General features: G+C 47.2%; 3 protein-coding genes across 5 annotated transcripts; 2 read left to right on the forward strand and 1 right to left on the reverse strand.

The window, feature by feature from the left end:
• Positions 1-742: 742 nt before the first annotated feature.
• Positions 743-4,627, reverse strand: LOC123406194. 3 transcript variants are annotated; one of them, XM_045099668.1, is made up of 6 exons: positions 4,528-4,626; positions 4,285-4,354; positions 3,610-3,663; positions 2,311-3,452; positions 1,494-1,586; positions 743-1,047 (listed from the first exon to the last, which is right to left on the reverse strand). In XM_045099668.1, the coding sequence occupies exons 1-6, from the start codon at positions 4,601-4,603 to the stop codon at positions 1,034-1,036; spliced, it is 1,449 nt and encodes a 482-aa protein (XP_044955603.1). In that variant the 5' UTR covers positions 4,604-4,626; the 3' UTR covers positions 743-1,033. The 3 variants fall into 3 exon arrangements, with proteins under 3 accessions (XP_044955603.1, XP_044955604.1, XP_044955605.1); XM_045099670.1 differs by having other exon boundaries at positions 871-1,047; positions 1,494-1,582; positions 4,528-4,627; XM_045099669.1 differs by lacking the exons at positions 4,285-4,354; positions 4,528-4,626 and adding an exon at positions 4,095-4,249.
• A 6,414-nt stretch (positions 4,628-11,041) lies between these two features.
• LOC123406083 (putative invertase inhibitor) lies at positions 11,042-11,848 on the forward strand. The gene has a single exon (XM_045099574.1). It carries the CDS (start codon positions 11,101-11,103, stop codon positions 11,707-11,709), a length of 609 nt encoding a protein of 202 aa, XP_044955509.1. The 5' UTR covers positions 11,042-11,100; the 3' UTR covers positions 11,710-11,848.
• A 523-nt stretch (positions 11,849-12,371) lies between these two features.
• Positions 12,372-13,018, forward strand: LOC123401244 (putative invertase inhibitor). Its single transcript, XM_045094994.1, has one exon. The coding sequence runs from the start codon at positions 12,402-12,404 to the stop codon at positions 12,978-12,980; it is 579 nt and encodes a 192-aa protein (XP_044950929.1). The 5' UTR covers positions 12,372-12,401; the 3' UTR covers positions 12,981-13,018.
• The last annotated feature ends 544 nt before the right edge of the window (positions 13,019-13,562 follow it).

Here is a 13,562-nt window from a genome sequence, read left to right on the forward strand (position 1 = left end):
ACCAAGGTGCGGTCCCAAGAAAAACAAACGTCGTGGCAATCACCGGTTGGCTAACTCGCCAGACCAATGTGGTCTGTGGCAATCACCGGTTGGCTCTCTCGCCAGGCCAATGTAGTCTGTGTTTTTCCTGGAGGGCTGACTTATTGGACAAGTATCGGGAATGGCAAGTCCAAGATCTGGAAAATATCTTCAATGTAACTCAGGACAAGAAAATTCTCTATGACAGACCCAGAATAGGACAAGCAATTAAGGAAAAATCAGTAATTCTATCCAGTCAAACAAAGTTCAAATAAAATCTCACAACTCTTCTGATTAAGAGCCAAGTCACAACACTCTTTGAAGTTGAAACCAAAACCGACAACATTTTTTAACTTGTCTCCTCCAAGAAAGAGCCAGCATTGCAATCCGGAAATCCAACTGAAGCTAAAATAAACATGACAAGTTATCAGCAGCAAATATCCAGACACCGGAATATGAAAGTGTATATGCTTCAAGAAGGGGATACTTTTGAAATTACTAAAGCTAAACTGGGCAGTAAAACCGGGCACATACAAGCATTGTCTGCCTCTGCTGCAAGTGGTGATGTGACCAGCACTATCACAGTTAGATCACTAGCAAGACTCGCGGTTAGGGACTTCACAAAGAAACTCTGTAAAGTGCCAGAGCCCACTGCTTCTTGTCCATCCACCTTGCTAGTACCTCGCATCACAGAGCAAAGCATTAACCGAACCAACTCGACAAGTCACTAGGCACACAAATATATAAGAGTTCGGATGATTAAACCCGATAAATTCAATTCACGGACCACGACCCTACAACATAGAGGAGACGTCTCAGCATCGACCACCGCATCTGCCACAGCATACATAGTAGAGGATCCAACAGGCTACATAGCAGGACATTTTAAGCGTCGACCACACCATACAAAATAGAAGAAGAACTTCACTGCACCAACTAGCCATGTCTGCATCTCAGCAGAATAGAAGAACTTCCCTGCGCCAACTAGCCATGGCTGCGTCTCAGCAACCCGAATTTAACTCTCAATACCTGCAGAACAACCAATGCCATCTCAGTAAAAAACTACTACAAATGGAAACAGCAATAATTGAACATTTACTTTGTGTGCTAGTCCCTCCATCCCAACATAAGTGTCTTTGATTTAGTACAATTTTGGTACTAAATCAAAGCCACTTATTTTGGGACGGAGGGAGAGCATAACTACGTACGATCGCAGTATAACATAAAAGATCAGTGACAAGATGCCTATCATCTGAGGAAAAAATAAATAAAATAATGAACTTCCAAGATTGCTAATTCCTTCCAGATTTACTTTGTGTGCCAAGCGCATATGGGAGGCTCGGAGCACAAAGCAAAAGTGTCTGGTATCTCTACTCAAAGGCAGGCATTTTGGAAACCTAAGAATTGCCATGCACCATCTTGTAAATTGGGAAATCAAGAAGAAGAAAAAAACATATACAGGGAGATGAAATTACCTAAATTATTCGACCAAGGTAGCACGTTAGCAGATCTGGTCCGATCACAATTAGTTCCAGATCCATCCCTTCCCGCCAAGTTGCCTTGCCTAGCTACAAGCAAAAGAAGCCCAAACCAAATGAAAATTCAAAGAGAAGTTGAGCCAAGGATAATAAATGTTGTCAGGTCCAAAAAAAGAATGGTAGGACTGTTTACATGTTCAGAAAAATATTCATTTATCTAGATTTTTTTAGTTCGTACCAGTTATGACTTATAACCATAAGGCCAAAACAAAATATGCACAGATTGGAAAACCTATGTTCCAAAACAAGCATTACATGGTACTACGTGAAATTAATGAACTAGTACATGGTACTATGAATTGACGAAAAGTATCAAGATCGATCAAGATAAATTTTAATCTTAGAAAGCAAAACAATGAATGAGAAAACATAACAAGCTTTAAGCTTCTAGATGTGCCAATTGATTAATTATTTCAGAGCAGATGGTTTCATTCCAATTGTTAGAAGCCCTCTAATGACAAGATCATTGCAAGCACATAATCATAGTTAGCATTTATCAACGGCCAGGCATCAAAGCAATAGTTATAGTCCTGCTCTAGCTTTGATGTAGCCTAGCTTTGAATATAGGAATTTAGATCACCATAAAATCACCAGACTAACAAAAAACAAACAACACAATGTATTTTTATATATCCTAACTCATAGCAACAATATTACTGCAACCAAGTGCCAAAAGCAGCTCCATTGAATCTGAGCAGAAAAAAAAAACTAATTGGACTTTTTTGTTTGTGCAATGTAGACAGGGAGTTATTACCTGTAGTATAGAAATTGGTGTAGGGATAAAACGGGTCGTAACATATGTTGTTTCTTTTAACAATATGTTTGATCTGCATCGAGTCAAGCTGGAGTGTGAAGTTGCCAGTCATTGAAGTGAGAACAATCACATTTGTGTCCTCATCATACCCGACGAAACGTACAGAATCCATTTTTGGAAACATCCCCTCCAGCGGAATGGTTTTCTGCAGCAACACCCACCCGACGACGCCATCACAGTTAGATTTCCTCTCCCACAATTGGATGGTCAGGCCCAACAAAACAGCAAGGCCAAGTCCACCACCCTCCATCCGTAAGAGCTGAAAACACCCGTCGGTAACATAGTAGTATGCCGGCTTCTCGATCACATGAAGGCTCTGACATTCGAAGTCAAACACAAGGATATCACCTCCAGAAATCAACCAGCAAATTGTATTACCAACTAGGATGCTGGGCCTTAACATAGAAATTATACTTGATATCGCGGTCGAGAAAACACCTCCCCAAACACCAGATACCGAGTCATAGACAGAGCAAAATGCCTGTGTATTGTATCCACCGCAGCAGACCAAGACCAATTTAAACGGACTCGAGAAGCAATCTCCGTGCACATGCCCATCTTCAGCATCAGCACACAACACCGCGCCGCGCCACATACAGAAATTCCCTGTAAAGGCGTCATCGAGCCCGGGTGGAAAAGCCACGCTGTGCTGTCGGCCAGTGAGAGGGTCCCACACGAAGGTCTTGCGCTCTTGCTTGTTGACCAGGACAGCAAGGCCATGGCGGCAGCCCATGTATTCTCTATGGTCGTTGTAGGGTGTGTTTCTCTTGGGCATGGAGAAGCAGGCAGCAGTGATACGGTCGGGCGAGTCCATGACAGGGGTGAAGCGGTTAGCATAACCTTCAAAGAAGCCGAGCAGAGGAGGCTTCCGGTGGTGCTTGCGGAAGCGTTTGAGGAACTCGGGGTCGGAGAGGATGTTGCGCCAGCGCTTGCACACGGCGGACGCGCGGGGGAGCGAGGACGGCTTCGAAGAGAGACGGACGAGGATCTCGGCAAGGAGATTGTCGTTGCCGAGCACCTTGGACACGGAGCGCCACAGCTTCCTGCCGTACACGCGCGGCGAGCTGGGAATGGGGCCGGCCCTAAGACAGAAGATAAAATGTACTCAATCTTCTGGTTTCTCAAATTATCCAACACAGAACACACAAAGCATACATACGTACATCCATCCATCCATCCAGCATAGCATTCACAAAGTAGTGCACTGTGCAAAATGAAGGAACATCGGCGGGATCTTACCATTGGATTTGGGGAACCTCAGCAGGACCCATCAGCCCTCCTCTCTCTCCACTGCTGAAATCAAGAAATCCAACTAAAGTTAATAAGCATGACAACAAGTCATCTGTCACAAATGTCCAGCAATCGAAGTATAACAGGTGTACAAGCATCAAGCAGGAGATAGGAGATACTTTTCGAATTACTGAGAAAATTCTTAGTTTCTCTGATTGAGGTAGGCGACTTGGGCTAGGTACGTTCTCTACTAGGCAGTAAAACAGGGCATATATATACAAGCATTGTGCCCTTAGTTATCGGCGACGGATATCCAGGCACCGAAACATCAAGCAGGAGACACTTTTCAGGTTACTGAAAAACACGAGAGGCGCTAAAGGGTCATGTGGCAAGTAGCAGCAGCCCAAGAACGAAGGTTAAAACGGAGTCTGCCTCTGCCGCAATTGGTGATGTGAAAAGCATTAACTGAAGGTTGGATCACTAGCAAGACTCACAAGACTTGACAAAGAAACCGTGTAAAGTGCCAGAGCCTACTGCTTCTTGTCCATCCATCCACCTCATAACACAGAGATGCAAGCATTAATCGAGCCAACTCCGGCAGCCACTGACGAGGCACCATCTCAGCCTCAACCATCCCAGCAAAACGAAGAGGGGGATTAGTAACGAACGTAAGCGGGATCTTACCATGGGCCGCCTTGGGGAGCCTCGGCGGGATCCGTCGGCGCCACCCGCTCCTCTCCCTCTCTCTGCGCCGCTGAGGCAGGGGAGGAATGTTAGGGTTTGATTGGGAGGTGGGGGGGAACGAAAATCTGGCTAGGGTTTGCTTTTACTGCTAGGGAAAAGTTACGATTTTTGAGAAGGAAAGGAACAACTGGTAGAGTGGATTGGATGGGGACGAAGGAGGGGGAGGAGAACGGGCGGGCTCACCTCGACCGGACCGACGGGGACGGGGCGGCGGGGTGAGGGGAGGTCGCCGGCGGCGCCGCTCCTCCTTTCTGTCCATCCGCGAGCTCCTGAGAGGAGTGTAGAGTGGGGACTGAGGAGTGAGGGGAGAGCCGAGGTAGTAGGCGGGCTGTGAACTAACGGTGCGGCCCAATCCAAGCCCAGCCCAATTTCTACTCCCTTCATAAAAAAAATATAAGCGTTTAGATCGCTAAGATTACAAAACTTTTGAAAATTGTAGGGCGCGTGCTACACATCAACCGGGGGTTGGGAGCCGTACGATCAGACGCTCCCAACCGCACGATTAAACGTTTGCATGGTTGCAGCTCCGTTGCAGCGCTGCGCAACATCGACTGGACCCGACGGCGCTCCATTGCAGCGCTGACGACGCTTCATTGCAACCCCGTCGAAGCTTCACCGGCTTCGGCGACACTTCATTGCAACTCCGGCAATGTTTCACTGCAGCGCGCAGCCGGGGCGGCGGGTTCCATCGCAGCAGCCAACTACCACCGGTGATGCTTCACTGCAGCTCCTTGACAGCCGACGACGAAAAGCTTCTGTTCAGCACCACCCGCCGCGCGGCGGTCTCCGGTGAAAGCTTCACAGTAGCGCCCCATCGCGCCGGAGCTTCATGGCCAGACCGCTGCCCCGTCGAAGCTCCATAGCAACTCCCTGTTGCCCATCGGCGAAAACTCCACTGCAGCGCCATAACATTGCCCCCGTCGAAGCTCCACTGCAGCGAGACGGCGACTGTGGATGCTCCCGGGACGGCGGATGCATCAAGGCAGCGGCTGGCAGTAGCCCCTGCCGATTCCTAGCTGCTATGGTGATGCTTTCCATGGATCCTCTCCTTTGGCTGTCAGGATGAATGAGATTGGAAAGGAGAAGGAAAAAAAAACAGATGGATGAGACAACTTCGCCCGTGGAGAGATAAGGCCGGGGAAGCGATGGACGCCAGAGCACGTGGCATGTGGAGGAGGAGTTTTACAAGATAAAGAAATCAGCCGGTTGATCCTAATCGTTTTCCAAAATGTATAGGTATTGTAGCGCAAACACGCGCAAGAAATCAAACACATGACTTCAAGATCGCTAGCCAAGAGATTTACCGTGGTTCATGACTACAAAGAAGCAAGTATTTTAACAATCAAGGGTAGCAGTCGTCTGATTTTATTTTTTCAAATTTCAACCGCATTTTTTTCTAAAAAATGAATATTTAAAAACGCAAAAATCTTTTCAAATTATTTTTATTATTCTGTAAAAAATCAAGCATTTTTAAATCCCTGAAATGTTTTTGGAAACGCAACCTTCTTTGAAATCTATGAATAATAATATGAAAACATAACATTTTTTAAATCTGGATCAAAATTGAAAACGTGGAAAAATAAAGGTTAACTTTAACAATATATTTTTTAAAATTAAGAGCAAAACTTGAAACTACGAACATTTTCAAGGAAATGTTCATAATACTAGAAAATCTTTTGAAATTCCCCAAAAAACTGAATTTCTGAACAAATTTTGAAACTAGGAGTAGTTTTGGAATAACAGAAAAGAAAAGAAGAAAAATATAAAAAAGTAAAATAAAAAACCAGTTTAGCAACCTTCTAGAGCTTCCTAGAATAGACCAGAAACCTTTTAAAAGCTTTCCAAAATGGGAAATGTTGTGAATCAGCCGACCGAAAACATCAGCACATCCGTTGTCGGAGTGGTGGGTCTGCGTCCAAGAACTGCTCCAAGAACCGGTTTTCAAACACTGGGCGACTTGGCTCGGCTACCAGCAACACGATGAAAAACACAGTAAGATCGAGGCAAAGCTCACTCTTTCTCGTCGGGGACTCCGGGGACGTGCGAGGTACCCAGGTTCGGGTCACCGTGCTGTATAATACCCTACTCCTCCTGTGTTAGATTGCTCTGTAATGGAGTGTTCTTCTCGAGGTATACGAGGTGTGAGGGAGAGAATAGCTTGATCCCCTTACATGGAGGTCACCTATCCCCTCTTGTAATGTCTTGGTCCTCTTCCCCTAAAATATGAGCGGGAAAGGGTGGCCACAGGACGACAATTCGAAGGGGGACATGAGCTCACACTAATTCTGATAAAAGGCGGTCTCCGTCTGCTAAAGTAGTCTTCGTGACGCGCTCGTGGGCTCAACGATGACCTTCGCCCTGTTGCGCTAATCCGGACTGATCTCCTTTCACCGAAGTGGCAAGCTTTCGGACTTGCTTTTCGAGGCACGCACACGTCGCTACTCCCATATCACCAAAATGGTAACTCACTTCGGCCACGCCCCGTCGTCCTTATCGTGGCAGCGGGATATCATCCACATGTTGGGCGCATGGCCCGCGGCTGGCATTGTACCCTCGCGAGGGGGCTCAAATAGGGTTTAGGGTTTACGTCACTATTTTTTGACATAAATCAATGGGTGTTGCACTTCATCGGTTAAGAAGAACACATTACATCGCTGAGACTGAGCACACAATTACATAACAACAACCCAAAGAGTTCACACCGACACCACAACAAACCCATGCCCTAGAAGACTGGGATCTCGACTTCAAGGATCACGAATTCCCAACAAGCAGAAGCAGGTATTCGACTTTTCATCATCTATCCAAGCAAGTCAGAAGCCTTTAGCGTTGGCCATCTGGTTTCCACCCGGGAACACCCCTCAAAGAGGGAGGGGTGTCATATGGGAACGAGGTAACTCGTGAAGGATTATAACTAGCTAACCCATGTGGAAGGTAACTATACACTATTGGAAATTTACTCTATGCAGAGTGCCAGAAACACTAGTGAAGGGCCAAATGAACTTGGCAAAGGCTAGCCGAGAAATGTTCTCTAGAAGGAGTATTTGGCATATGAAAGGACATGGATGTCGCCTAGAAGGGGGTGAGTAGGAGTTTTAAAATAATTACGGTTTAGGCTTGAACAAATGCGAAATAAAGCTAACGTTTAATTAGCTAGTCAAGCACAAAACCTGAAACAACTAGGCTCACCTATGTGCACCAAAATCTTATGCTAAGCAAGATAAACAACTAAGTGATAGCAAGATATATAACAAGAAACAATATGGCTATCACAAAGTAAAGTGCATAAGTAAAGGGCTTGGGTAAGAGATAACCGAGGCATGCGGAGACAACGATGTATCCCGAAGTTCACATCCTTGCACATGCTAATATTCGTTTGGAGTGGTGTGGAGGCACAATGCTCCCCAAGAAGCCACTAGGGCCACTGTAATCTCCTCATGCCCTCACACAATGCAAGATGTCGTGATTCCACTCAGGGGCCCTTGGGAGCGGTCACCGAACCCATACAAATGGCAACCTTTGGAGACGGTCACCGAACCGGTACACTTTGTCAACCCTTGGGGCGGTCACCGATACCCGTACAAATTGCTCGAGGCGATCTCCACAGCCTAATTGGAGACCCCCAACGCTTGTCCGAAGCTTTACACCATAATGATTGAGCTCCAAGACACCACCTACCATCTAAGGCGCCAAGGCACCCAAGAGGAACAAGCTCTAGGGTGCACAAACACCCAAGAGTAATAAGCTTCTCAAACTTCACTTCCACGTATCACCGTGGAGAACTCAAACCTATGCACCAAATACAATGGCAAGGGCACACGGAGTCCCCAAGTCCTTCTCTCCCAAAACCCACCACAACAACTAATGCTATGGAAAAAATGAGAGGAAGAGCAAAGAAGAACACGAGGACCTCCAAGATCTACATCCAAGGGGTTCCCTTCACATAGAGGAGGAAGTGGTTGGGGAAAGTGTGGATCTAGATCTCCTCTCTCTTTTCCCTGAAGAACTAGCAAGAATCATTAGAGGGATTGAGAGTTAGCAAGCTCGAAGAAGGTCAATAATGGGGGAAGAACACAAGCTTGAGAGTTAAAACCCGTTGGGAAAGAAGATCCCCTTAAAATAGATCTCCCCAAATCCAACCATTATGTGTACTGGTGGTGCACAAGCAATACTATTGCTTGCCTGAGCGGTACTACTGCTTAGTGCGGTAGTTCCAGGGAAAAGTATGCAAATGGCAGAAACATTGAGGCGGTAGTGCCGTCGGAGCGGTACTACCGCTCCTTGCCAGCGGTACTTCCGCTTAGCACTCTAGGAAGAGCGGACTTAGCAAAATAGAGGAGGGTAGCACGACAGTACCGTGCATAGCGGTACTATCGTTGTCTACTGTCGCTCTAATTTCGCTCGAGTGGAGAAGTTAGCCAGGAAGAAAAAAATAGGCGAAAGTAGCGACGATAGTACACAGACAGTGGAAGTACTGCTTAAGCAATACTACCGTGATACCGAGCGGTACTACCGCCTCATCAGAGAAAAATAGCCCTGACACTAAAACTGCCATAACTTTTGCATACGAGCTTCGAATTAAGAAAACTCAAGCTTGTTGGATATGGATAGCATACGACAAGTACTATCCAAACAGAGATGATATAGAGATGACAATGATATAGAGACGTGAAACCTCTCTATATCATAGAAGATGAAGAACAGACAATGATAAGCTTGTTGGATGAAGAACGACAAAAACTCTAACCTCAAAAAATCATAGAAGATGCGTATGGACTCCATTTTTGGTGAACTCAAAGCTTGGCATGAAGATGGCCATAAGCTCTAAGCCCACAAAGATAAAATACAAATAAGAACCAGTAAAGATGAAGATACAATGGTTTGATCTCTCAATGAATGATACAATCAAACTACTCACTTAGGAGCCTCCCTTTATAGCACGACAATCGATCCTATAACCTGGTCTCCCAACTACCACCATGAGACCGGTAAAATGGAAAACCTATCAAGGACAAACCTATACCTTGCACATGTTCACTTGAGCTAGATGATGACGATATTTACTTCGTAAATATGGACCATCTTTCTTGATTGTGTTGGCTCGATGAAGACTAGTTGATTGCTCCCTCATGATCCACTATGGATGAGCCACTCTTCGGCACATCTTCGTTAGTCCATTGTCACCACAATAGACGGAAAGCTTCAAGAATGATCTCTTTGTCATGCTTCACTTGAACTTGCACACCGCAATCTTGATGACGATCATCACTTGATGTCATCCTCCATGGGATATAGGAGATCTTCCTCTTGACACAATCCCATGAAAACATACCTAACCCCACATAGAACTCTCATGTAAACCATGTGTTAGCACATAAAGTGTAATGGACAATGCTTACCATACCATGGAATCACTTGATCCCTGTCGGTACATCTTGTACGTTTTGTGTGTTGACAAACTTGATTCATTCTTTGAATTAGTCTTAATCAACCTTATATCTTATCTTCTCTCTTCATAAAGATGATGTCTTGAAGGTAAACATGAATGTTCACACAATCTTCTTCTTCAAGGCATACTTGCAATAAGCACAAATCCCACATGACCAATTTTTGGATAAAACCTTGAATACCATCTTGGTCATCATATAAACTCCTTGAAACCAATAGATGGACTTCAAGAAGTGCCTAAGGACAAATCTTTCAAACATAACTCAAGGCAACCATTAGCCCATAGGGATTGTCATCAATTACCAAAATCATGTATGGAGAAACATGCTCTAACAACGTACACCTGTGAGGCAAACATAATTTCATCAAGAGCCATCCGTCGGGAATTCGACAAACTGTTTGCCAAGAAACTAGGATGACCTCTTGGCAACCAGGAGGTGATCGATTTGCCTAAGAGTTGATAGTAACTCTTGGCATACGTAGCATATGCCAGTAGTAATTGACTAGTATTTTTCAACCACTCGGAATCAAAAATTGTGGATTCATTTTATAGAAAGAAGATTATCAAAAATCTTGCAAATGTCTCAGTGAAATATGGGTCCCATGGGCCCACCTGACATGTCAAAATGTTTCAGTTACAGGTGGGATGCCGAGCGCCCCGTCTTAGCTCCCGGCTCACAAAACATGTTTGGATTCGTATTATTTACAATAAAATTTAACAAATAATTTAAAATGTTTCTATCACATGTGGGTCAAAAGTTTCAGTGACAGGTGGGATCACGAGGCTTAGCTCTCGGCAAAGACAACTCCAAGTCACATAGCTGTCACACGCAAACCGAAATTCCAGTAATGCTATGAAAATTTCTATGCCGAGTTCTCTACTCTGGCATACATTTGGTTGCCGAGTGCCCGTGGTTTAGCTCTCGGCAAAGAGCCAAACACTCGTCATGGTAGAGCGAAATTCCAGTAGTGCTATGAGATCAATGTCATAAGAGAGATCATGTTGAGAATGTAATTTTGAGGCTGGTTCAAACTTGTGGATGCTCGAGCCCTGTGACTATCCATGCCTGTAACCTGTCTGACGTATTCAATTCATGCATGGCCATGGCTAAAAACAGGAGCTCCATCGTTCATGTGGCAGCGCAGAAATGGCGCCGAGGCTTCCTCCCCACCTCTCCTCCATCTTCCCCGATCGAGCTATTAATAGGAGAGGCCACGCGCTCGCCTCTCGATCGATCGATCTTCCCTCCTCCCTCGCTCCGCCAACCCTTCTTCTCCATTGATCCATCAGCCGTAGCGTACGTAGCAATGGGGTTCACGGCGCGGCCCGCGGTGTGCATCTTCGCCGTCCTCTTCCTGGCGGCGGCGGCGGCGGCGCAGGCGCAGGTGGAGGTTGAGGCGCCGGAGTCGTGCGCGAACCCGGTGAGCGTGGAGGCGGCGTGCCGGGGGGCCTCCGACACGCACCACGGCGTGGACTACGAGCACTGCGTGCGGTCCCTGAACGCGGACGCGCGCAGCGCCGAGGCGTCCGGCGGCTCCGGGATCCACGGCCTGGCGGTGCTGGCCACCCGGATCGCCATCGACCACGCCGCCAGCACGGAGGCCAAGATCGAGGACCTGGCGGAGATCGAGGCCGAGGACGCCGGCTCCGACCCGGCCCGCCGCGCCCGCTTCGACCACTGCCTGGAGCAGTATGGCGGCGCCGCCGACCTGCTCCGCGACGCCGTCGACAACCTGCAGGCCAAGGTGTACGGCCTCGCCATGCAGCAGCTCATGGCCGCGCTGGGCGCGTCCGAGAGCTGCGAGGACGCATGGAGGGGCACCCCGGCGCACGGCGTCCCCGTCGCCGCCCACGACCGCGAGTACGGCCGCATGGCCCACATCGCCATCGGATTCACCCACGCCGCCGCCGCCTGATCATCGTCCGACCTCTGCTCAGCCCAGATGTTCTCGATCGATCGCCTCCATGGATCGTCGATCGTCCATCTTCTTGCATGGATTGGATTTCTTCGTCACCATCACCCACCATCCATTATTGATTAATTAATTATATATACATATATGTAGTTGGAACCCCATTTTCTTCTTCTTCTTTTTACATTTTCTTCTTCTTCATTTTTTACATTATTGTAGACCATGATTCACTTCACTGACCATCAGATAATAAAATAAAGCAATGATGATGAGAATAACAAGATGAATCTACATACTGATCACCTCTGTTTTCTCTGTCTATCTATTCTCTTAGTGTGATGTTTTTTACCACTAGTTCTGATCTGACTGGTGATACCAGAATGTGTGTATAAGGATCATAGTTCTCTGCAGCAAAAAATAAATAATCAATGATTTAGTTGGTCAAAAAAATCCTTGCAAACATCAGCACGCGTCCAACATATATAGCCATTGGAACTGAATTTGACAGGAAGAGTAGGCCAACGGACCAGCCTTCGGTTTCGGTTGCAAGCCACAGGCTCAAACCTGCAACTCCATCTTCCTCGCACGCTTCATCAACCTTCAACTTGATCCTCCTCCTCTCTCTCACTATATGTATACCAGAAAGCAATGTGGCCGGTGCATGCCCGGAGCAGAGGAGGCTCAGCGAAGCAAAGATGTCGCCGCCGCCGGCGCGTAGCAACCTCCTCCTGCTCCTCATCCTCTCCTCCGTCGCCCTCTTCATCCTGCCGCCACCGGCGACGTCGTCCATCATCCGGCTGCCCTACGGCGACGACATCATCGCCGAGACCTGCCAGAGGTGCGGCGAGAATAACCAGAACGTGGACTACGCCCTCTGCGTGGCCTCCCTCTCGGCCGACCCCGCCGGCCGCGACGCCGACCTCCGCGGGCTCGCGCTCATCTCGGCCAGGCTTGTGCGGGTGGGGGTGGCCGGCATGGACTCCGGCATGGCGGCGCTGCGGGGGAAGGAGGCGGCGGGGTCGACGAGGTGGTCCTGCCTCGACGCCTGCACGAAGGTGTTCCGCGACGCCGTGGCCGACCTTGATGAGTCCGTCGCCGCCGTCGTGGAAGGGAGGTACGATGAGGCCAAGACCAAGATGACCGCCACCGCCGACGCGCCTGTGACCTGCAGCGACGAGTTCAAGGAGCAGGGCTTGCCGCCGCCCATGGAGGCGGAGAGCCGGCGCCTGTTCCAGCACGCAGTCATCTCCCTCGCCATCATCTCATTACTCTGAGTCTGGATATCAGATTTACGTTCAGCATACGTACATCTTCATATATCAACACAACTCCCGTGTAAACTTTTTTTACACACGTACGTACGTCCAGCCTTCATCAGGAACCATGCCGGGTCGGTTCACCTCGGACGCTCCAATCACGCTTCGATAGATCAATCGAACGGTCCACGATCACGGATTGCGTTAACGGGTTATTCTTTGGTTAACTTCAAGCATGGTAGAACGTTCATCGGTTGCAGCTCCTGAAAAGGATGGCCGGACGACGCAATGAGATGAAGTTCAACATATATATATATATATATATATATATATATATATATATATATATATATATATATATATACACGATATGATTTAGAGCAAGTACAACAAGGTACAATCAGTAGGTTGTAAGGATTAAAATACTATATTTTTACTGAGTTGGATGAGAGAGAAGGGAAGTGGGCTCTTCGTGAAGAGCCAGCTCTAGCGCGTGCTCCTAGGTGTTTTGTGAGAATGAAAGGTGGGCCATATATGATAAAAGTAGTACCTTTTTATAACTAACTATTGTACAAACTAGCTATAAGATGGGCTATAAGA

The sequence above is a fragment of the Hordeum vulgare genome, chromosome 6H, assembly GCF_904849725.1.
Source record: "Hordeum vulgare subsp. vulgare chromosome 6H, MorexV3_pseudomolecules_assembly, whole genome shotgun sequence".
In the NCBI taxonomy this organism is placed as follows: Eukaryota; Viridiplantae; Streptophyta; class Magnoliopsida; order Poales; family Poaceae; genus Hordeum; species Hordeum vulgare.

What these genes read in the sequence shown, in the direction of transcription:
- LOC123401244 (XM_045094994.1), top strand. Translation starts at nt 12,402, where the DNA reads ATGTCGCCGCCGCCGGCGCGTAGCAACCTCCTCCTGCTCCTCATCCTC.
- LOC123406194 (XM_045099668.1), bottom strand. Translation starts at nt 4,603, where the DNA reads ATGGACAGAAAGGAGGAGCGGCGCCGCCGGCGACCTCCCCTCACCCCG. An exon ending in GAGGTTCCCCAAATCCAATG is followed by an intron (nt 3,453 to 3,609) that starts GTAAGATCCCGC and finishes CTTCTGTCTTAG; the next exon opens with GGCCGGCCCCATTCCCAGCT. An exon ending in CACCAATTTCTATACTACAG is followed by an intron (nt 1,587 to 2,310) that starts GTAATAACTCCC and finishes TTTTGCTTGTAG; the next exon opens with CTAGGCAAGGCAACTTGGCG.
- LOC123406083 (XM_045099574.1), top strand. Translation starts at nt 11,101, where the DNA reads ATGGGGTTCACGGCGCGGCCCGCGGTGTGCATCTTCGCCGTCCTCTTC.